This window comes from Leuresthes tenuis, unplaced genomic scaffold (genome assembly GCF_036924035.1).
Source record: "Leuresthes tenuis unplaced genomic scaffold, fLeuTen1.0.hap1 SCAF_7, whole genome shotgun sequence".
Classification (NCBI taxonomy): Eukaryota; Metazoa; Chordata; class Actinopteri; order Atheriniformes; family Atherinopsidae; genus Leuresthes; species Leuresthes tenuis.
In genome coordinates, this window is record NW_027325361.1 from 13,850,040 (window position 1) to 13,875,560 (window position 25,521).

Consider the following 25,521-nt stretch of genomic DNA (forward strand, 5'->3'; position numbering starts at 1 on the left):
GTTAGCCTCAGCTTTATCGAAAAAAAAACCCCTCTCCCGTTATAATGGACTCTGGTTCTCTTCATAATGAGCAGTCAGTGGAGATGCCAGCTTTATAGAGTTGTGGCCATTTTGGCCTGTCGCAGTGATGTAGATGAATATCCAGTCGACGCAGCCAGTGTGTCAAGAGCTTCAGTAGTTAGTAGCTGTCGATGATGATATGAGCATGCAAAATGACTTACCTGTTGAAACATGCTCATCACTTGGCTGAGAGCAGCGGTCTTTACTCAGACAAGCGTTTTAGCACTTTTTTTGATGTATTATTCTTGTTCAGATGTTCATTTGCAAACTTGTGATGTTGAAATCTAAAGTGATTTTGCAGCAACATCATACATAGGCAGATATATATATATCATATATCTATCTATCTGCATATATATATATATATATATATATATATATATATATATATATATATATATATATATACATACATATGTATATGCAGATGTGTCTTCATCTTCCTGCAGGTCTTTTTGCAGTCAAATGGGGGGTTTTGATTTTCATTTCAAGCTGTTAAACAAGTAGTTTTCTTTGAAAGTGTTCCTCTGTCATACCTCAGCTTGACCTTCACTGTTTCTGTTTACTACAATTTCTTAATTACATTACAAACTGAAGCCCGCTGTCTTCTTATAACCTTCTCCTGCATTAATTATTCAAATGATCAATGTGCTGGCCAGCAGTGCAGACAAGAACCGCAGCTTGTTGGGACATGATTTCAGGACTGAGTGTATTTAAAAAGCTTTTCTAATGGAAATTAACTGTAGGCCTAACAAGGCTTATTAAGACCCGAGACTCCCCAACAAACCACAACTGATGCAGTCGTCATTCTAAAAATGTGGAAAAGAATGTTTCTTAATTTCTATCTCTACACCATTTAGAAATCAGTTAATCTTCTTCGTGCCAAACTACTCACACTAATTCAATTTTGATCACGCGTTTAAATTCCACTGCATGTAAGAGGAGAAGGAAAAAAGAGCTTCACAGAACTGTGTACTGTACTCCAATTAAAAAAAGTTGGTGATCTGTGTAAAATGTTAATTTAAGCAGAATGCAGTGGTTTGCAAATCTCATGAATCATTTTTACATTCACAGTAGAACATCTGGAATTTGATGGCTGCAAAATATCTCAAAAAAGTTGGGATAGAGTCCTGTTTACCACTGTCTAGCATTCCCTCTTCTTTTAACAACAGTCTGTGAACATCTGGGAATGGAAGAGAACAGTTGCTGGACATTTGAGAGAGGAATGTTGCCTCAGTTCTTGTCTGATAAAGGTTTCTGGCTGCTCGACAGTTCTGGGTCTTCTTTGTTGTATCAGGAATTTCACGATGCACCAAATGTTTTCAATAGGTTCCACTGTGAAGCCATTTTCTTTTAATAGATGCAGTATGTAGTTTATTACTGCCTTGCTGAAATGTGCAAAGCCTTCCCTGAAAAATACTGGATGGAAGCTTATGTAGCTCTAACCCAGTATGAACCTTTCAGTATTAGTGGTGTCTTTCCAGATGTGTGAGTTGCCATTTCCATGGGCACAGTGCACCGCAATACCAACAGAGATGCAGGCTTTTCAGTTTGTCACTGACAACAAACTAGATAGTTAGTATGGATGACCCAGCATCCATGGTTTCCAAAAAAGAATTTCATGGATTTTCCACTTTGTCTCGTTCTCTTTAAAAAAAAAAAAAAACTGAAAAGATGGCAGTTGACTTCTTTTTTCCTGATAGAGCTTTGTGCGCAGAAATTCAATACAATTCAGCTTTATTTATGTAGCGCCAAATTGCAATAAATGTCATCTCAAGGCACTTGACTAATACAGTCCAATTCAAGCCAGATGTCTCTGGACTCTCTGCATCATTTGATGGCATTATGTATCATAAATGATGGAATATTCATATTCGTCACAATTTCACACTTTGAAACATTGTTCTGAAATCACATCGCAATTTGAAGATTCTGTTTTTGCAGATTTCTGAACCTCTTTCCATCTTTATTCTGTGATTTTGTCTCTCTAAAAAAAGTGTCCTTTTTTATAGCCAATCATGTTACTGACCTGTTGTCAATTAGCCAAATTATAAGCAACAAGTTATTCCAGCTGTTTCTTTTTAGTACCACCTACTTTCCAAACTTCTTTAAGACCTATTGCTGCCATCCAAACTTTTCACAAAATAGTAAAGTGTCTCAGTTTCAGCAAGTGATATGTTCTATATGTTTTCTATCATGCACTCTGTTTTTATTTGCATGTTACAAAGCAGCTTTTTGGAATATTAGTCGTGTATTGTTCTATTCAAACCCCCATTGCAACTGTTTTGTACAGTTTAATGGAAGTGACTTTTTCAAATAATTTAGCTGGGTAAACCATTCAAAACTAGCAAGTGCTGGATTTTACTAGGCAAGAGCAACTCGCAGCAGATCACGTTGTATCCTCGCTTTAAATAGATTTGAGATATTCTAAGTCTGTAACATGTTGTCATGAATAATTGAGTGTATTCCAGCATGGCTACAAAGTGAATATGTTCAGTGTCACCATTTCCTCTTGATCAAAAGACAAAAAACAGGGTCGAGTTGTTGAGATGAAACAATTACTGCAACACAAACACAATCTATAATTCCATCATCAACTGCCATTTATTAGTATCAAACCACTGCTACAAAATTACATCAAACATGATGAAAATGGACTTGCATACGTGCTATACACAATGTAAGCTTTAAAGTAATTAAAGTACATGGATTTTCTCATTTATGGACAAATATCGATATATATTTATATATATATATTATATATAGATATGTCAAATGCCACTTGAAGCCACACATATCATTCCAGTGATCTAGAGCCTATAAATGTACAACTACACCCTTGGTGGCTAAAAGACCTTCAGACACATTTCAGTAAACATTTCCATTCCAGACTTCTCATCATATCGGTTTTCAACGTGAAGATATAAATAAAATTAAAAAAAGGGAAAATTAAAGTCCACACATATTGTAAAAGGTCAGTATGGTCCTGTCAGCCTTAAAGCATCCATTCCCATTTGATTTGAAAAGAAACAAAAATGATGGCATCAGTACATATTCATTTATAGTAAAAAAAAAAAAAACAACAGGAAATGCTGCACCTCAAACTTTGGACTCACAACCAAAATAACACATTTCTGCTACAAAAGCACTGACTTCCTGTGTAAGACAAACAACATGTAATCTGCCTTTTTGGAGGGGTGAAAACAAGCAAACAAACACAAAATGGGATCAAATTTACCCAAATAATGTCATTTTCTCAAGAGAAATCCTTTCAATCTTTTAAGAAGGTTGCCGCTGGAGCTTCATGTGAAAACACTGAGCGGCGTGTGATTCAGTCATCAGCGTCATGAAGAGACCTGGTTCAGATATCTTGCTTTAAAACCCGGGTATTATCTTAGGCTCTGCGTCATTGGCTGGCAACTTATTTTCCAGTTCACTGGAAATAATGAGGGACAGGTTGACAAATACTTGATGCAACCTCTTCAGAGTAGCATGCTCACCTTTCAGTGGGAGCTGCGATGTTTTGAGAAGGATTGCAAAGAAATCAGTGGGTCACACCAGAAAGGAATCACTGGCTGTTTGCGTACACACTGAAAGGTGTGAGAGAAATGAAAGAGGGCTATTTCAAAAGCATGAACATCTCTTTTTTTTTTTCTTTTTCCATTTAGAACTGAATCAAACTTGCTGAGAGACTGGTTATATCCAGTGTTTGTTTTGCTTTCTCTAGTTCTGCTTGGGTTTGACAGGAGGGATAGTTTCTGCCTGCTGTGCGACAAACATATCTACGAAACCGAATGAACTCAAGACACAGATTTTTTTTTTCCCTGATACTGACAACTCAGTATGCTGCTCAGGGAAGTGGGATGGTGACTGCAGGAGCCAGGCAGCAGCCCCAGCGTGAAGCATGACACAATCTCCCAGTTAAAACTGACAAAGGCACAGGAAGAGTTTCATTAACCACAAGGTCGGGAGGAATCCCTCACTCACAACACTCTCCTCTCTTCTCACACTGGCCTTTGTGATGAGCTAAACAACACCGTGAGACCATGCTCATCATGTCGTCAGCCTGCAGTACGTGCTGCTGTAATGGGACTGCAGGAGAACGGTGTTTTATATAGATGAAGAGCTGCAAACACTCAGTCACTGATGGTCAAATCAGAAAACTCTGTAATGTGTTTTTTTTTTCAAATTGAAAACTGACAGTAACGCAGTGTCACAGAGTTGCGCGGCGGGCTCACTTTGACAGTTTGTTTCCCACACTGACTTCCAGCGTCACACAACAATGATCCACAAAATGATTCATGCCGTCTTTCAGTTTTTAAGCTGAAAAATCTTTAGACAGTCGGATGCAGCGTGTCATTAATAAAAACATCCTTCGAATGCAACTTTGTGAGGATAGTTTGTGTGTAGATTTAAACCCTGGGCGATACATAATTTTGACTGTGATGACGATGGCCTGTTTTCATTCTACACTTTTTTGGGAGATAAATGGGTGTTATGTTTCATCAAACCACCTCAAAGGCCTACCATAAATATCACTTTAATTATATGATATCTGAAAGCTGTATAACTTTTTGTGGGTTTTGTCTGCCTCCATGTTTGAGACACTATAGCAATGTAATAACTGTGAACTGAGCAGTCTTTTAATGTCTTTATTACAGCAAAGACGGCTCAACAATACTCTAAATAAGTGTTGGGTTATGGTGCTCCACTGATTGATAAAATACTTTGAAGGCACGTTCAGTACAGTACTTATCCCAGATTGAGATTAAACCGCTGCTGTCTCACAATGCAACAAACTCAAGCTTGTAATAGGTAGATTCTCACAGAATAGTGCAATTCTGATACATCGGGCCAAGGGGAAGAGCGTTGAAATGGGAAGTTTAAAAATTCAGGGTGGAGAATTGAGGGGCCGTGATAATATGAATATTTAAAATCCTCTTATCTTAAATGTGAAAGTGGAGAGATTTCTTTTTTCTTCTGTCAGCTGGGAGCTCGAGGTGAGGCAAAGATCTCTGCAGGTGGGTGGCGTGGGCAGTTTTCCAGCCTGTACATAAGATGTATTTTTCATCTGGACTTTATTGAAGTCTGTCACACCGGAGGTGTTTAAGTCAAGTGTTTTCAGGTCTTGGGATACTCGAAAGCTCCGCACAATTTGGAAAAAGTGTCCGATCCAGGCCAGGTGCATTGTGGAATGGAATAAACTCTGACTTATGTTTGTGAAGAGAACTCAGCCACAATGAAGTGCAAGCAGTGGTCAATCCCACTGTATGTGTTGTGGCATCTGGCCATCTGGGCTCAGGAGGATTTATACAGTATTCCAGGCCAGAGGGAAGGGGATGAGATCTGCATGATACTGTATAATTAAGATGACTCAGTAACTTGAGGCGCGCTGTGCAAATGCACTGATATGACCCCCAACTTGAACCTTTTGGAACCAGAATTTAACTGCCAAAATAAAGACCCAACAGCCTTTTTAAAGAGGAATAAACCCAACAATAACATGCAAAGTAAAACTGTGATTTTTTTTAGAAAATAATGGTCAATAAAACATATTCTGTAGCACATTATTTGGCAATACAAAAAGTTTAAAAACTATAAAGCATGTGAAATTAACAAAAGCATTGATTCAATTCACATTTACTCTCTAATCTGTATAAGAAAATGATACTTGGTTAATTGTTTTTTCATTATTTCAAGCATTTAAAAACAGTGGTGTATGTCTCCTCATAATATGTGTTGAGTCAAGTGTAGTGTAGCAGTCATGCTTCATTGATTCAAGATTTCAACCAAGGTACAGTGGTTCAGTTTCTATGTGGGGCCGTATCAGCGTTTTAGAATTCTACGCACCAAAACTACTTGAGCGGGTGTGGGGAAAAGATGTTTTTGGAGATAGTAACACTTTGAAATTTGTTCTCCTCTCAATGAATAAAACAAAATCTGAGCCCTGTTCACATTACGTCCTGGTGCCCGGAGCCATCACCCTGACAACCAAGTACGTGGAGGATAAGCTTGTTGCTTTTGTGATAATGCAGTTTGCTGCCCATGTTTCTGTTAGACCAATTCCAGAAATTATGCTAACTTGGGATGCTTTAGCGAGGTAATGATGACACACTGTTAAACACAAAGGTTCTTAAACTATTGTTACATTGGAAAGCAGTATTCCTTACTCCCACTGTGCGGGAGAGGGATGTTCAGCATGTTTCCTACTAGCAACCTTTTTGAGCCGGTAAGCAACACACACATACTTCTTGTGACAGTTTAGGGATAATATCCCGGGAGAAAAATGAGAAAAAAATGGAAACTGGAGCTTGAGAAATGTAACAAACGTAGCCACACCGAGTCAGTGTTAGCCCAGTTTTAGGTTCATGACGCAGCCCTCGTCATCCAGGTTCTCAGAAAGTTTCCACTGAAATTATTAAATTCTTGCTTAAGACTGCCATCAGGTTGTCGCTAGCAACAAGCTACCTTGCTGCAGTGCCGTCCAAGACACCAGGGCAAACCCCAGCAGGCTGCCAGTCTGGGGAGCTCCTGAACTGGCCCTTTCTACCTCTTTGGGAGCCCTTTCTGTATCTGTCAGTCGAAGTGTGCCGAGTGTCTGTCGTGGAATCTCTCTAGAAGACCCTGATGAGGTGTTCTCCTGCAAGCAGCTTGTCCTGATTAGCGAAGACTTTTATTAACTAACAATAATGAATTCTGATGTTGTGATTTACTAGTTTAAATTACTAGTTTAAAACCAATAAATTAACCCTAACCCTTGCCAGAAAGACCCTGAATTCCATGTTAGCTGAATGGGGAGTTTGGCACAGAAAGTACGTTTTTAGGTAAGAGGAAAGCTTTTGTAGACTGGCAGACTCCCACCAAATGCTGATGGTAAAAAGTAAAAATAGAGAAATCTTTTAAAGGTTTTGATTTTGCCCTCAAGACTTTATTTTACATGAAGACTTTTATTGCAAATAATATGTATTCGATAAAAGGGACTTGTTAATACCATACTGAAAATAATCAACATCCAATACATTTCATATGGAATACTAGCACGGTCTCAAGTGCTTAGACAAGCAACCAGCATAACTCCAGACTGTCACCAGTTTGCCACAACAATCATTATCATAATCAAAGAGCAGTTGTTTTAGTTGTTCAGCAAAGCTGATTGAAATAAATCACATACAAACACAGCCTGGTGATCTGTAGGAGGTATGTATTTTCAGACCAGGTTTATGAACCAAAAGTTCGGAAAAACTGCTTTCATTCATAAAAAGTCTGAGAATCTGTAAAATGGCCACCTTAAAACACAGGTTAACTTTGACATGCAGCACAATCATACTCTCTGCACATCGTCAAACACGCAAGTGTGTGAAAACTATGACTACACACTGGCTCTACAGATCAAAAGGTAGCTATTTTCTCCAAATATACACACATTGACTCTGTTCTATAATACTGTTATATTGGCTCACACCCTCTCTGTTTCAAAAAGTAGGTAATTTGATTGCAAACATTGTTCTTTTTAAAGTACCTAAATCAACAACAGTTATGGCATCTAAATGAACCCGACAACATTATAAACTATGCCATACTGTGTATCATTCAAATAAATGTCACATATCCAGTTTTACATGTTTCAAATGTATTGTTTATACATTGTTTTCATAAAGGAAGAGAATAAATATATGTCTGACCCATTTTCATTATACCTTAACACTTAAACAAGATCATATGATGCAGTATTTTCATCATTTGTAAAACAAGCCGAGAACAATTTCAGTACAAACAACAAAAAGAACCAAAGAAAATGTTTAGCAGACCTTTAAACAAATCACCACAAAAAAGGAAGTAATGACAGTGTTTGTGCTTTAAGTCTTTTAACTACAATGGCTATTGTTCTACAGGTTTGCAAGGTCACAAGTGAAAATACTCTGTGAACTCGAGTAGTTAGTCCCTCAACTGTGGGGCAAAATATAACCAAATCCAAAAAATAACTCGCAAACATGTTAACCTAAATTATAGATATAGCATTTGCATCAGATGCATCTGAGCCATCCGTTTACTGAGTATAATGCCTCAGCTAATGGTTTATGAACATTCAGTCATCAGCAATGTGTCAGACAGATGAGCTGTACCGTATTGAGTATTTCTGAAAGTGTCTTTTTGAAGGAAGGTAATTTCATGGTCTATGGTACTATTAAGGCATTACAGTGCAGTATCTCTGTTTCAACCATGGACTGAGGATACTTAAGGATGAATGTGTCGCGCTGACAGTCTCATTTCAAAAGGAAACCCGTGCAGTAACACTGCTTTTGAGCCTTGATATGGTCAATTTAGTCAACAGAAAGTCCCTTTTCTGCTTTTAAAAGAGTAGGACTTTAGACAACTCTAATGAACTTAGATCATTTGTTTGTTAAACTCACATCTTGGCAGAACTGTTAGCACCCTGTGCCATGCTTGTGGTAATGAGCATCAATTTGTCTCTGGCTCCTAAATAACATTAGAGGGACTCCGGTCAGAGTCAGAGAGTATTTACTGTTCAAAAGGAATGAAAATGTACAGCAGACTGGTGCTCTATCAGTTTCGGTTGTCCAAGTATCGCGCTAAAAGTTGTAGCCAAGAGCTACATTATGCAACTGTGGGGTTTCAGACGAAGAAGATCTGTGGGTGCTCGGCAGATTTAGAGACAGAGCGCTTTCTCGTGATGCCTGCTGGAGGTGGCGTGTTCAAAAGAACTGCAAGCTTTAAACGGTTAAACCTGGGCTCTGCTTTTTCTGCTCAACTCCAAGAGTTCGTCGTGACCGTTCATGTACTTCAGAAAAAGTATGGAGTACGCACTGGAATATTTTCTTTCCTAAGGGAAAAAAATGTAAACAAAAAAGGCTGCGATGTTCCTCCGGTCACACTGTACAAAGTGATGATTAGTGTTCATGTTCCTGGTTGAATGGAAAAAGCTGGTCCCACTTTCAAACAAAAGCCTACACTATATTAAAATATAAAGATACGATACAGTATATTTTGCTACTTTGACGGCTGCCTGATCAAAGCTGTTAGGCAGGCATAGTAACTGAAGGACCCATTTCAGAATACAACAAAGCACACCTTCAACACTGTTCATCCAACTATTGAATAATCAAGACAAAACAGGTTTTGAAAAAGCCCTGCCTTTTTTGTTCTTTTCTTTGTTTTGTTTTTTTTTTAGTTTTTTTTTTAGTCTTTTCTGTTTTTTTCCATGTATTTTTAAGCACACTCCATAATCAAAATTTGTGTTGTTAGGGATCTAAATGTCTTTCCTTTGTTCAACAGCCCATAATACATTCAATACAACATTGGTATGGTAATTTGTTGTCTGAGAGACTTGGCACGATTGCTTTTTTTTTAAGCCATGTACAAAAAAACAGATGGACATTTTGCACTATCGCCATCGCTGGGAAGAGATGCATGAAAGTAACTCATTTGCAAGGTTTGGGGCCTATTGATATGACTGTAAGTGGTGTGAGAGTGAGCACTGATTCACAAGGTGGTCAGTCAGTAGTGAAAGGAAAAGAAAAAAAAAGAAAAAGAAACATGAGAAAGTGGAAAACAAATAAGAATAAAAAACATCATAGTATTTACATGACAGAAATTTCACCAAAAAGGAAAACGGAAAATAAAAAAAACAAAACTGTTTCCCCACACAAAGTGAAGCTGATTATTTTCCCCACCTCAGCCTTCCAACAAACTGCACCAGATTGGATTCCAGCCATCAGCAATGTCAAATAGGATTCATAAATGCTCTCGACAGTCATTGTGTCTGGTCGGCCCCTGCTAGTACACGCTGATGAAGGAGGAGAGAGCCAGGACCAGGCATCGGCAGGCGAGCGGGATGTGTGCGCTCCCTGTGCTCCCATAGGGTGCAGTGTTGGGTGCTGTGGGCAGGAAACAAGAAAAGCTCTGATTAGTTGGGATTGCACTCTCATTGTGACGCACCCATCATTTCCAGATCCGCAGTCAGCTTGGTTTGAGGGTTACAAACGAGACTGCAAAAACTGCAATTACAGTACCACCGCTGCTGATTTGAGCAGGTTCATAAAGGAAACTTTACAGAGTAAGTCACAAGAACGGAGCGCTGCAAACTTGGCTCCTTTACCCCCCCGTACATTACTTCTAAGGATAGTCAGCAATTTCATGTGTTAACTGCTCAACAACCCAGGTCAGGTCAGGCCAGGTCCCTGCCAAAAGGTCACATGATGAACCCGAGTGGTCATGACATAATGAATAAACTCCAGCTCTGTGTGGACTGCGTTATAGACCAAAACTTTATAATTACACTCGCTGGAAAATAGTAATCATGACCAGTCAGTCACAGAAGTGTATAATGAGCTGGTTGAAATGACACAGACATAACGTGTGGTAATTTCACTGTCAAGAAGTTAATTAAATGCAATAATTTGAAAGAAGTATGTCTTTGGCAGAAATGCAGCTCAAATGCACATGAAACAAATACAACAAACACTGTTTATCTTTGTGTATGAGGTCACAAATTGTGGAATAATCAGTTTAACCTTTAACAATAATTAGAACTACGTGTAGATGAAACTGCTGTATTTTGCTAGCGCAGCTTTCTCCCCAGACTGCCTCCGGATGTATTCAGCTGAGACTTGATTGAAAGCTCGTTTAACAGCCCTGTTTGTTTTGCTGCAGCCGTGCGAGCCGAGACAATTTTCCAGATTTTTTTATCCTTGTGGGTCAAAAATATTTGCAGTACATCAAAGCGTGTAACAAAAGTAGACATTTTGATCTGTCAGAACGGGGAAAATGTAAGCAAAATGTTGGGATTGTTCATGTCGGGACCATCTTAATTCATTTTGCTATTACACCCTGCAGTTGGAGAATGACCAAAAATGCGAATATAATAATACGGTGAGGCAATGGAGATTTCTTTTGCAACTTCATGGATCTCTGTTTAAGTTTCTGCAGAAATCCCTCTGAATGAGATAGTGAGTTGTTGCAGAAAGTGTAAAGAGTAAACATTAGTGGAAGTCGCCGGAGCTGGCCCGGGAAGAGGTGACGGGGTTGGAGTATGGAAAAATGTTGCTTTTTTAAAAACAAATGTGTTTGTGTAGCAGCAAAATATCAAGCCACAGTCTCCAACATATTCACAGATTGCCTTTGGGTGAGTGGGGCACTGTGGGCTAGTTGTGCTCAGTTGAACTCTTGTTCATGGACAGAAAATTGACATTTAGACACTGTTTCCTGCTGAAAAAAGTCCTGATCCAGCAACAGAGAGACCTGCTGTGGTCTATGTGAGGTCTTCTTATCATCTAAAGTTTTACTGTCGCTTCTCTCCATGCTCTTTATAACTCATAGGAACTGTATTCCTGAGCATCCCAGCTCAAATAAAAACACCAAATAAAAATTTCAGTGCCATCAAAGTCAAATTCCCCACTTAACTAGCTAAAAGCCAGCGAAAATATTCATATTTGGCATGTGGAAATAAATGGATACCAGAAACTCCTCTGAGGCTGCTACTAAAACAAATAGTCTGCTCTGAACAGAGCGAGTGGGTCTTTAGCTTTTGTAGGAATGTCATAACATGCAGAATAAAAGACACTGAAAGGTACAATACCAGTGAGACCGGGAGAAGCTAAACACATTCAAAGGTGTCAAAGGATTCTTTCCATACTGTTGTCAGACAATTAAAGTCCCAACGTCACTCTGTCCACTGCAAATACAAACACTTTTACTTTGTGGTGCTCGGTGCTGTTACATTGCAGCTGTTGAACAGTTGTACACCCAAACACCTTGGGAAGTAGTGCCAAGTCCTAAAAATCCAGGAAATTCTTTTTTCATGACTTTAATGATGGTCCAGTCCCACTTAACCATTTCTGTAAACTGGTAGAAACAACCCGGGCCAGTCCATTAGACTTACTTAACGCACTTTAGCGTTTCCTGCAGTGGCTGTTGAAGGGTATATGCGTGCGTCAGACGTGCTAACCGTGTTAGACATATTTTGATTAGCTTTCGCAGGATAATTACAAAAAAAATAAATTGTTCAGTTGCTCTCTGGACCCGGTAGGCACATCAGCATGTATTACAAATAGGTTTTTGTTGTGTTTGGTTCCTTCTACTGTGGCTGTAACCTGAGTTGAGATGTAATCAGCAGAAGGAATAGAAAATGTGTCCAAAAAAAAGGAAAACCTTCCTTCCACCTCAGTTATCTTCAATTGTGAGTATAAAAAGCTTATTTCCCCCTTTCCTGTCTCCTACATAGCTGGTCCAAAAAAAAACGCCTTCAGTTGAAAGAGGGCTACACTTGTACTTTACTGCTATCGAAGGAGGTCTTGTTTTGTGTTGTTTGTGCTTATCTGACCAGCGGATGGCCACAGTATTATGAACTGGTCTCTCTGGGGAGCTGCGTTAGGCAGGGGAGGGAGGAAGAGGACAGCCTTTTGTTTGGGGCAGCTACTCTTCCACCCCCCCACCCCAAAATCTCCCCATCACATATGCACAACTCGCCTGTGGCTCAAGAAATCTCACCTCGCAAGTTACCAAACATGCCCTCCATCAGCACACGCGTATACCTGCACATACAGGTCACATGCATGCCTGCACACAGAGCACAGCAAGGCTCTGCTGTACCAGGGGAAATCATGTGGTGCACAGACTATATCAGCAGGGCGCCTCTATTTACACGGCCACGTAATTAGTTCACAATGTACAGTAACTCCTCTGATGCGGACCTCACAATGCACAAACAGAAAAATAACCACGCTCATAGCATGCTGTGCAGACAAACTGATGAGGTCATGAACATTCAAAGTCCTTTCCCTTGTGTCTCTAAGGTTACAATTGGCTCATAGTTTAATGTAGTCAGGATAAAAATTGTTAGCACTGATGCCACAGAACCTGCCGTGGACAAAAGCCTTCTTCTAATAAGAACGTGCGTGGGTTGTTGTTGAGGTGCTGCGTGTTAGCTGGTCTGTGGAATATAGATAAAATGATGCAAAGACTGATCTTGTCACCGACACAGTAACTCGTTAGGGACAATTTTCAGAGTAGATGCTGTGGACAGGAAAACACAAACAAACCAACACCGTGCCATTATCAGTGGACACGTCTCTGCTTTCACCTGACATTTTCAAGCATTATTTGGCAGCACTGAAATTGCTTCACTATTTTTACACTGAAAACTGCCGTGTGCCTAGCAAACGTGAAGGGGGGGGGAAAAAAAGGGGAAAACAGAGACAAAAATGGGTGTCAATTTTGACGAGGTAGTAGGAGTTAGATGCATGGCTGCCCAGAGCGAACTGTGGACCCTCTCCTCTTTCTCCTTGTCTCTGCCGTTTTTATCTCTGTCTCCCCTTTCTACCTCATCTTCTCTTTTTGTATCCGTCCTCTCTCCTCCTGTCCAGAGTACAGGATAATGACACAGTTTTCCTGGGCTGTGAGAGCGAGCTGAGAAATGGTAACCATAGCAACAGCTCCTGTCCTGCTCAGCCGGCCCACTGTTGCCTGAGCTTGAGTGCATTGCATTGTGCTGGCCACGGTAGCACAAATCATTTTGTGTGTGCAGTTTGTGCTGTGTGCTTGTGACTATGTAAGTGAGTGAGGTGGCGGGTGGGGAATAGGCAGATGTCACTTTTACCCATTGGTTTCTCATCTGATCAGTGTCAGTGCTGTTTCTGGCTCAGTAATTGCTGCAGTAATAACATTGATATCTTGTACACAACTCTCAGTAGTTCAAGAAGCTCACAAAGTAATTACTGGCTCTCTGCTATACTTAATGGCGACTGATCTGGAGAGCGCAACAATGAACTCCTCAGTGCTTTAGGAGAGGAAGAGTTAAGTGAGGTAGGGGTATATCCAGTGCTGCTGCCTCCTTGAAGCCTTTGAGTTTGGGCTTGTTTAATATCTCCCTGTGTCACTGCAAAGTGCAGGAGCCTCCATTGTTTTGACTGTGTGGGTTGTTACTTGCCATTTTAATTAACTCCCCAACCAGGAACTGCCTGCAACATCGTCACTCCGCTCATTAACATGAAGGGAATGGAGAGGAAAGAGGCATGCAGACAGAAAGTGAGTGCACAAGAAAGACAGATATGGGGAGAAGAAAGGTGCGTCAAAAGAGGAGAGAGCTGGGAAAAAAGACAATGATTGAAAGGGGTGCGAGAGTGAGGCTGCTGCGGACAGGAGAGAGACGAGAGAAAAGAAGAAGAAGAAGGAGGGGGGGGGGGAGTCTGCCTGAGCTCTACCTCTTAGGGGTTTGAATTTAATTGCCATGTATATCAGCAGCAAGCTACAATGACATACCAGAATTTTATATAATATATCATAGAGAAACCAACAATGTTGAGATGCACAAATGCTGGGAAGACAAGCAGCGCTCCAAAGGGAGAGAAGCAGAGGAGATAAGTGGAGATGAAAGCGATACGCTTCAATTACTGTTTTGCAACAGAACTGAAATGAAAAACTAAAGCCTCCCCAGCAGTAGCCAGAGTTATATGAAAATTACAATTCCTGGTTCTCTCTCCTGATTCTGGACCGGAGCCATTAGCTTTAAATAGCACGCTGAAGTATGAGCCACACTCATTCTCTCGCCCTTGTACACCGCCTTTTATCCCTCCCAAATCTCCATCGACAGCAGTTTTGTCACCCACATATCATATGCACAACAAATGCTAAGGCCCGGAAGGTCGTCACTGCCAACAAAGATCATGAATCATACTGACGTATACAACTGAGACACTAAATGTAAACTTTGTGCTGAGTGACATCTAAAGTGCTGCATTGTCATTCAATAGAATTTCCTATTTATTAGCAATGGCGTGTGCTACTGTGTCATCCTCTTTTCAGCTCTTTAACCATCACATACTCCCACTCCACTCAGAAAAGCTTAGTCCTGGATCCCGAACAAATGCCCTCACTTGTAAATATGGGACATCCAGGGCAAAGACTTTGTATCTGATTATTACCTCTAACTACTGGGAAAATGACTGGAGACAGTGAGAACATTTGAAACCGGTCACACAGTGAATAATATTCTGAAATATTTTCAAAGGATTTACATGAGAGGGAGTTTACAAACAAAGACTAAGCCATTGTAACAGGCAATGTGATGATGGTCCTCGCTATGTTTGTTTTGTAATAAAGAAAGGCAAAAGCTACTGGATCTGCCTTTGCATAGTCTACAATGGTGATTGACAACGGTGAGAGCCCCTTTTTTGTTCTGTATCTAATAATTCTAATTACATACTTCAAGCACATTTTTTTGAAGATACCTGTATACTTTCACTCAAAGTTTACTAAGATTTGGAATGTACAACTCTAATATGTAACACAGTATTTATAAATGACGGTATTGCTACTTTTACTACAGTAAAATCTCTCAATATTGCTTCTACCACTGAAGCTCTACCAGATCGTCTGCTTTATACTGCAAAGAGCTCTTTTTTTTTTAACACAAATTAAATCTAACGAAGAATAATTTTCCCACTCTAACCTGAAAGACAGCAGAGATGGTTCTGTGCTCATACCAACTTTAGTTCTGTTTGCAAATGGCTTTGTCCCCATAATGAATTTTGACCTTAAGAGTCATTACAAATGGCATTTTTTTTTGTCTTCTTCACTCAATAAATAATTCCCACCCGGCCGACCTGTTATCATTGTCTTGTTGCATCGCGGGGCTCATCTATGTAAGTTTGACCAGCACAGGTGGATAAACTGCTCAGAGCCGGTCACACAGGTTGATTGCTTTCATATTGGCTTTAGTTTCAAATTCATCTATTTGCTCTGCAGTTGATACATAGTAGATACATCTCTGGAGTTGTTTGTATCGTCCAAGCATGCTGACACTCGCAGCACACAGACGGCAGCCAGCCAGCCATCATCCCAATCCCCTGTGGGCATGGTTTCAGAGATGGGCTCTTCAGAGCAGGGGATGGGGGAGGAGTTCAGTGTCCTTGACCATCAGTCAGTGGCCTCTGGTCCTCCTCCTCACAGCTCCCCAGAGAGAGCCCATGTGAGACACCCCTGAACCAGAACTGATCCTGCACACGCCATGCTGCAAATCTGACTAAATCCCTCTACATGCAAGGTTCACAGCAGCCACCAACGTGGCTGTGTTTAACACAGAGCTGAAAACTCAAAACACATTTCTTTTTTAACCCAAGCACCATGCTGTTATTTGGTAAAGAGCACAAACTGGAGTATGAATCAATACTCATGACATGTGATGAGGGTCTGTCACACATTCAAAAGAATGTGCCACGCTTCATCATTTCCAAGTACTTAAACACGAAGAGCGTAGGCGCTTTATAGAGGGTGATGAAGACAGTTTCAATGCCTTTCCTCGTGTCAGTCCAGTGTCAGTGAAATACACTCATTCATCTTGTTGCTTCTTGCCTGTTGCAGGCTGCCATATTGAGTCGATGCACAATTGAGTCGCCGACCCATCAGCTCATTCATCCATTTCTCTTTTCATACCTTCTGTTCTTGTACAAGCCAAATGTTCATCATGACCAGATATGATGTTGAAACCCATCACCTCTGTCTCCTGCTATGATCATCACACAGTGCTTCTCCACAGAACTCTCATTCACTCACACCTTCGAGCTCATTAGCCCCACCAATCATTTACATTAGTCCTAGTAATGAAAAGCCTCCATTAATAAGATGGCCTTCGGAGATCATTTACCCTTCCCTGCCTCCCTGCGCTGCTATATCCCCCCCCCCCCCCCCCACCACCCCCATCCTTGTACCTGCTGGTTATCGACACCCAGCAGAAGGCCTTTTGGGGCTGGCTCTAATAGCTCTTCTCAGCATCAGAATCCGAGAGGAGAGTGAATGAGCAAAAGACGGGTCACCTGATAGCTCGCTGAGTGAGCTGGGGGCTCTCGATTGCAGGCAGGCTTCGGCCTTTGGCTTGACTTAATCAACACCTCTGTGGGGTATCTGGACACTTAAGAGAGTCCTCAGCACAGTGTGAGCTGCAGGAAGGAATCCCAACTGAGGAGACATTTCCGGCATTCTCGGCACAGGTGACTGTTCCTTTTCCGTATCGATCGGCTTCTCCCTCATAACTACAGTTTCTCTTTCCTTCTCTTCTTGTCCCGTTATTTGAAAAGAGCCTGTTTTTCAAAAGAATTCAAGATTCGCTGTGACCTCAACGTATGTTTATTACACTTATCAATTCAAGGACACACTTTATGCGGGAAATCAATGAGTTTGCAAATTATGTACTTTATATGCACGCCTGATGGATAAATCTCCATTTTTAAACTGTTTTATGAATTTTTCCCTCGTAGCTCTCCAAATCTAGAGGGTAAACTCACATCAGCGTGTTCTGGGAATAAACAAAAGAATGCAGTACAGTGTGAACTAAGAGTTTTTTTAATCACAGCATTTCCAAAAGCATAATTACTCCATGACTTTGGCTGCTCTCACTAAATCTCTTTAATGTTAGAGGCTTAATAAAATGCACAGGGACACAAACAAATGGCGTCAGCATGTTGTAAGTTCCCCTCTCCTCCTCCTAACTCTCTCTAATAATCTTGCTTTCATATTTGGGTCTCTCACACTCACTCGCTCTAATAATTCCCCATGCCCCCAATTTTTCCTCACTCCTTTAATGCTTATCGGGGTTTTATTTCTGTGCGACTCCTGCTTCAGGCCCGAGGATTTCGCTGAGTCAGGGGCTGCCTAGCTCCCGCACCCCCGCGATGACGGCGACAATCTGGCCAGTTATGAACAATGTCTTTGGACAGACTTGCAAATCCATTAGCTGCTGCATCAATGCATGGCAATAGCATCTGATCTCTAACCAGAGAACAACTTTCTCTTCTTGTCTGCTTTTTCCACTCATCTCCTTCACCTGTAGCCTCCTGAAACAGCGATTCCCTTTAGTATGTATGCTGGATTATGATAAGACAGCTCTGTTTAATACATTTCCATTATGGTGCTGATAACACAGCAGAGCTGAAAGTAGAGGGTTAAGTGCATTTTCTTCTTGATGGTTATCAGATAACTTTATCACTGCAGACTGCCTGGTTATCACAGTTCACCTGGGGCTAGTCGTATCTCATTGGAATTTGCTCAGCATCTCTGCACAAGCACACAGGCTGCATCCAGAATTTGTTCAGATGGTCACACTGTATGCAGAGCAATTCACATTTTTTGATCATATTTACCTTGCCTGGGCTGTTAATTGATTTTTTTTCCCCAGATCAATTCAGTGGTTTACAGAAATTGTTGGACCAAAAACGGCCGGATCAATTGCCAAGCGATTAGCATGTGCAGTGGATCAGTTCGAGCCGAGACGTTTCGCAAGACTTGAGGCTGAGGGGACGACTGTCACAATCCAATGGAGGCACACGCCATATGTTTACATTAATTATTGCTAACTGAAAGTCTCATTTTAGATGTGCATGCCCACAGGCTGTACGAGATCACACATGAAGTATTCCTTTATTTTGCCAAGACAGAACCCAAAGTAGTGAATGCACGCCAGACTTTTCTCCCCACCTGGCATCAGACTACCTGCAGGAGGTTCAGATAAAAGCGATGGAGTCCTGAAGTGATCACCATTGATCCAGAGGGGTATTTTACACAGCACTCTGAGACAGTGCAGGCACTACAAACACTTCCCAGTCGGGTATCTTTTTGTGTGAAAACCTTCTTTTCTAATTCACACACTGGGGTAGCTGTTGAATAGTTAACAGTTCAAAGTCTGGGAAATAGACGGAAAACATCACAACATCTCATGCCACTAAGGCAGCAGCAGGCTTGTGGACAACAAAAAAAGAATAACAGGAGAGCCTTAATGCTATGGAGATGGCCCTCTGGAGTCTTTGCAGTTAGAAATGAGAACGACTCTTTTCTACACAGAAACTAGCAAACTAATTGCGGGGCTGGTGATTAATTCTTAATAGCCTCCGTCTGTCATCGTGTAGATGGACTGCACTAAAATGGCTGGTAGCTAAATCACCAATGTCAGCTACAGTTAATCCGGTGACTGTATTTAAGGTGAAAATAAAGTGGTGATTTGATATGTCACTTTGATACTGTCCTCTGACATCTTAAAAGACCTCACTGCAGATGGGAAGAATGAAATACGATGGCTGTAGCGCTATTTTTGTACATTACAGTAAATAGGCCTTAACCCAGTCACTTCAGTCAAAAGGTATTTGCTGCAGGTGTACACAAGCATCACTTGACTTCTGCAAAGTTATTGAAAAAATATATCTATCGTAGCCTGTATTGGGAAATCTTAAGAGTCTTGAAAGTAGTGGTTCTCAAGCCTCTCAGTCTGTGTCTACAAAAACGAAAAAAAGGAAATTATTGTTGCTGCCTGTTTGGCATCTTTCCAGCTTTGCATTTAAGTTTTTTGAATGAAGAGCATATCTGCACTGCGTCAAGTTTGATTAAGGACCCTGCATATGCTTGTTGATCCTGTTGTTAGGAGGGAAGCTGTGTCAGCTGTGCCCAAAGTTGTACGCGATGCTTTTTCAAGAGTTCTTTTATCTCATTCACGTCTTTAAACACTCGTTCGCACAACGACCAACGTTCTTCTGTGACAGCTGTGTTTGACAGGGCTTCATCCTCACACAGACGTTTGATAATCCAGTAAATGTTTCGAGACTTTGCAAGTGCACAAATCTAATTTGGACTATCTCCGTGCACTGAAAACCTTGTGCACCCCATGTGCATTCTGGTGTTGTAATTAGTTGGGGGTATGATTGGCTTTGACTATTAAAACTATTGCTTGGTAGTTAAATCGATAGCAATGCTACTGTTTTTAATTAAGTGAGAATGGCTTTCATAGAAAAAAGCCTGTCTAAACAGAGACTGTTTTGTTGGAAAGAGTTTAACCAAGAATGGTTGAAAACCACAGGTTTAATCTGTAACAGCATTCATTTTATACAATTTGATATCCGTTTTCTTTATTATATTCAACCTGAATAAAAAGACATACCAGAAACAGCGCTCCAAATATTTCATCATAAAATGTCATGAAGAAAAAGTACTTATCATCTTTTAAAGTAGTTCACCTGGGAGTGACCTCACATAACACCTTTGGCAGCACGGCTAGGCTTGCAGCAGGTTTAGTTATAGTTTTTATGCTTTAGAATTAAGAAACAATCAGCAATCAATACAGTTCAAGAGCGAACAGCTTGAAGTCGTCTGAGAAATGGTTAGAAATAAAAACAAGTTTATTCCAGGCCTGACTTCAATTCGTTTTTTTATATACTCGGCGGTGTGGGCTCTGTGCAGCGACAATTCTGTGCAACACTCCTGAGTGTTTAAATTTAAATAGTAAGGATGAGGGGTAGACGATATCTTCTCTGAGTGAAAGGTGTCAGATCCCCCCCAAAAAAAGCCTTAACCTTTGTCTGCTCCCACACATTCACCCCTTTACTCCAAATCCACTTTAGCCTTTTCTCAGTCAGCTTATCCTCACTGCCACCCTGACATTATCGATGTGCAACTTTTATGGCTGCATAAATACCACAGGCGGTGATGGCGGCTCAAGCTCTTTCCCTTTGATGTGGGACTGTGCTTGCTGAGTGCAGCTCCCCAGTCTGAGAGTACCACTCTCTCCGCCTTTGCGTTCCTGGTTTTTTTCACATGATTATTGACTGGAATTACTGAGTGGAATGAGTCTGTGTTTACAGACAAATTGGACTGGTTGCTTGACCCCTGGTTCAACTTCACTGGGATCCAGGAGCAGCAGATATCAATACATCTGGTAACACTCATAAATCTTCCTCTGTCGGCAGAAGTAGAGCAGATGGAATCCCATTTACATACAGTATTCATCATCAAGTTGACTCTCTGCTCTAATGACAGCGAATGTGAGTATGGGAAATGTCACCTTAATTATACTGCATTCAAACCATTTAAGGCAATTACAGCTGAATGTATAGGGTCACAAAGTAGCCATATAAGAGGGACTAATGCCATGTGTCTAGAAAATAATGATCAAAAGTCCAGCAGCAGTTTAAGAATGCTGCTTCACTGGTTAGTAAGACTCAGAATCCAATTACAGAGTCGCTCAGCAGCAGCACTGTTAATTTGTCCCAGTATAATGTGTGAGGAAAGGAATGAACCCATTTTAATTGAATCTTTGCTTTTTCACCAAGACAAGTAGCACCATTTCCTGTAAGTAAGCTTATTGTAGTCCACAAAAGAGACAACGCAGCATGTTTCAGTCGGATGTAAATATCATGTCAAAACAACAACGCGCACGTTCTGAAAATAATTTTCTGAAATTCAACGGCGGTGCTTAACCCACAACAGGAGTTTTGACGACCACAGATTGTGTCGGCTTCGTGCACTCATGCATATGAATTATTTGTATCTTCAAAACTGAATTTATCAAAAAAACTGCAGCTCCGCACGCCGCGTGCGCACCACTCTTCAGATCTCAGTGCTTTCTAGTATGAAATATCCTGACATGCAGAATATGGCTGGCTACAGTCCATGTTATCTTATTCACCAGCAAATTCAGTGAAAAGGCAAACAATGCCTTAATCCTATCCTGCATCCCCTAGACTGTCTGTGGCTCTCAAAAGCAGCTCCGCTCTCTTAAAGAAACACAAATGTATCTATTATCGAACACAAACCTTTACACTTAAACATTACGAGCAGTTCAGCTCTGTAGTTTAGGTAACATGAATTTGCTGGAGACTGTTTTAAGTCTTAATTGATTACAGACTGACTTGCTAGTCCCTATAATACTAGCAAGATGTTTATGGGACCATATATGGTGCCCATTGTAGTAAGGAGATACTGTTTGTCACCCACTGCTGTGTGGCTGCCGGATGTTAGACAACGATGGAGGTCTATTGCAATAAGGAATATGATGTGAATTTGAATGACAGTATAGAATAGAATTCAACTTTATTGTAGTTGCACATGTCAGGAGTACAAAGCAACGAAATGCAGTTTGCATCCATCCAGAAGTGCTTTAGCAAAAATATAAATATATATATGTATATATATATATTACAAATGTACAGTAAAGTTAAGTGAGCGCGGTATCCTTGATGTGATCAGAAACATGGACCACAGGTCCCATTTCTTATCATGGTTTATAGGTTTGAATCACTGACCATGTGACTGAAGATGTGAGGATGTTACTGATATGACAAGATGAGCTAAAAAGCAGACATGTCTCTCATGAGGTACTGTGAATTGGTGGAACTACGAAAGCATCAATAATGCCAGAGTTTCTTCCATAACAAACAGTTTTGCCAACTGAACTGTTGAGAACAGGAAAGTTTAATGTAGTCCTGTTAAGAATTATTTCCAATTAGCGATGGCTGACATGAACTGCCATCCCGAATGTCTGTGGACTCTGCTGACAAAATATAGTGTAGGTGCTTTAAAAATGAGAAGCAAAAAGACAGTCACTGCAGTGGCTGTTTTGTGAAGAGGAGAAACATTCGTAGCACAATTTGGCACTTATGCACTTGGGTGGATGATGGCAAATGGAGTTTGCTCGTGTAATTGAATGAAGTTTAAATGAAGTTTATTCGTGTAATTCAATTCAATTCAATTCAGTTTTATTCATATTGTGCCAAATCCCAACAAATGTCATCTCAAGGCACTTCAATAATACAGTCCAATTCAAGCCCATTGGAGTTCCTTGTTAAGGAAACCAACAGATTGCACCGAAACTTCTCTTTGGTCCAATGTCCCGTCCTGAACGTGCACGAGGCAACTGTGGAGAGAAACCTCTGGCAGAAGCAGACTCAGGAAGGGTGGCCATCCATGACCATTCCTCTCCACTATGATAATTTAGGGATTCTTCTGATTTGTACCAAAGGAGGGATATTAAAACTCACATCGTTAATCTAAAAATAGCTAAAGACAAATGAATGACACTCAAATCCTGGAAGGAACTTCTTTTTCTGCCTCTGGCCTGTGCTAGGATTTCCTACTGTGCTGGTAAAAGGCTCTTGACTCTCTTTCCTGCTGCTTCTTGTTGGGATGCAGATCTGTGGCTCAGGGCCCACCGGGAGCCACCCACCATCGCAATGATCTCTGCATGCTAGATGGCATTAGGAATAACAAATATAGAGCAAAACGGTCTAATCCGCTCGTCTCCTTTCAAATGCGCTCCGACAAAAGCGGCTGGGATTCCTCAGCGCTAATTAACAGTGTCGGCGGTGACAGGACTCAGATTTGAGGGTAGCTCATCTTATTGATTGCTTCAAACATGTTACAGTAATACGGCAGGAAGGCAGACTCGGATAAAAAAAAAGAAAAAAAAAGGTCATCTGTTACCTCAGTGGCTGTTACGCTCTTGTTGTGTTGAATACTGAGGCTGTTTTTTTTTTACCAAAGGCATCTCTGAGCACATTCACTGACCTTTATTCCTGATTAGGAAGCGTAAAGAGGGGGGATCCTTTCAGAAGCCTTCAATTACACATTGCGTGAAAAGCCAGGGGGGGGTAGTAAAGGGTTAATAATTCTTGTTTACTCTTAAGTACTTGAATTTCAATTCCTCTGATGCGTAAAAAAAAAAAAAAATGAGGACGTGGGGAGCTGAGATATGTTTGTGCTTGCTGGGGTTCTCTTTTTCTCGGTGTGTGTTGTGCACGCGGGCCTCTGCATGCATGAAGAAGTGCATCATTTACTGTCAGCAGCGACCCATCCCAGCCATCCGCCACTAACGCATCTTTACATACACACACCACATGGGAACGTACTCCCTGTGTGTGTTTGCACGTGTGTGTGTGTGTGTGTGTGTGTGTGTAAGCCTGCTCTGCTTTCTTTATTGGCCATAATAAAGAGTGACTCCAACTTACACAGAGAGGCTTTAGTATTGGTTGATGGAAGCCAGTCTTTAGAGATACGGAGAGCGTCAAAAGCTTAGAAAGCAAGCCGATTGAGCTAACCTTATTTAAACGGCCCGACATCTGAGCTGTTTTCCCATAGAGAATGGCATTTCTGAATGTCATGACCTTTTCTAACCGTGTTTAAAAACCTTCAAGGTCGTTAGGGTGTGGTTTGCCAATAAAAATATATTTGAAGACTCTCGAGGAGCGGAAAACAAAGAGAAAGGCGACGCATATGCTTTGCTTTTAATAGACATACTGTCAGATGTTGTTGGGCTGACTGAGATGCTTTTTTTCTGAGGCTCATGACAGTACCTGAAATGTGTGTGTGTGCGCGTGTGTGTGCCTGATGAACTTCAGAGCAGGAGCAGACAAGTTCAACAGCATGAAAAAGAGAAATAAAAAGAACTTCAGGGTTATGTGACTGTGTGAACATGATTTAGTGTGTGTGTGTGTGTACAGAGAAGAGTGTGTGCCATCTGAAAGGTGACGGGAGCACAGGCTGCTTAGTGTGAAAGGAAATTGTCCTGAAGAGCAGGTCTCTTTGTCCTGCCTCTCAGAGATAATTGTCTACTAGAGTAAAACAACACTGTGCAGCAGTTCATCCTGGGAGCGCAGAGAGGGAGACACTGGAGATATCAAACTTTACAAAACAAGTAGAAAATAAGAAGGGAATAATAGAAAAAAATGAGTGGTTGGGTGTCTGGGGTATGATTTAAGAAGACTGTGGAGCAAAATCTTTGCTGTGTCATAAGGACATCAAATATGGATCCACTAATCGATAGAACAGTGTTTCTGTAGGTGAAGCAAGCCCAGAAAGTAAACAGGATTCAATTTAGAAATTTCTCTCAGTGGACAAGGAAAGGAAAGTGTGAACAATTGCTTAAGAACAGCAGCAGTTAACCCTCCCACCGAATACATTTAGAGCTGTCTGTCTCTGGGCTATCTTTATGAAGAACTACTTCAGTTCTGCCTTTAGACAAAGCTGGATGGAATGTAGATAAGTAGTACAGTCACATCTCTAATCACTGACCTGACAGGCATTTTCATGCAAGCTCAATTACTGGGGGGAGGGGGGGGGGGGGGGTGACACAACAATTGAACTCAGGTGATCACTGAACAAATCTGCACCCACACACAAAATCTTCTTTTTTTTTTGAGTGAACCAGTGTGCAATGCATGGATAAAAAAAAATAAGAAAAAAGCCAGAGGGGTCTGCATGTGATCTAAATGCCTTTTTGAATACTTTTTTATGCATTGTTTATACACATCAGAATTGTTTCCAGTAAAATTAGCTTCAAGGGGAATACTTTATTTCGAGTTGTTCTACTTGGTTCCTCATCTAAATGGTATAAAATGCTATAAATGAGGTGTAAATAATTATAAGGGTATTCTGGGTGTGTAATATCTGCATACTTGTAATTTACAGAAAATGCGCCTCTTATCTTACTTTAATCTCCAGTGTTCAAAAAATGTGATAAACCCCCATGGTAAACAACCGTGTGGGCAACACGTCTAACATTTCATATGTCATGATGTTATTTTATAATGCAACATAAATATGTATCCAACTGTCGCCTGAGAAGATGTTTGAAGGTTAAACTACCACATATGAATGTTAGGTCAATCCAGGGTTTAAATACTGAAATAATGA

At 40.8% G+C, this 25,521-nt stretch overlaps 1 protein-coding gene across 2 annotated transcripts in view; it reads right to left on the reverse strand.

The window, feature by feature from the left end:
- Positions 1–2,640: 2,640 nt before the first annotated feature.
- negr1 (neuronal growth regulator 1) overlaps positions 2,641–25,521 on the reverse strand; it is a 138,670-nt gene continuing 115,789 nt past the window's right edge. For both annotated transcript variants that reach the window (XM_072389391.1, XM_072389392.1), the window contains one exon: positions 2,641–9,956. In XM_072389391.1, coding sequence (XP_072245492.1) covers positions 9,856–9,956 — 101 coding nt within the window. In that variant the 3' untranslated portion in view covers positions 2,641–9,855. The remainder of the gene's footprint in view (positions 9,957–25,521) is intronic.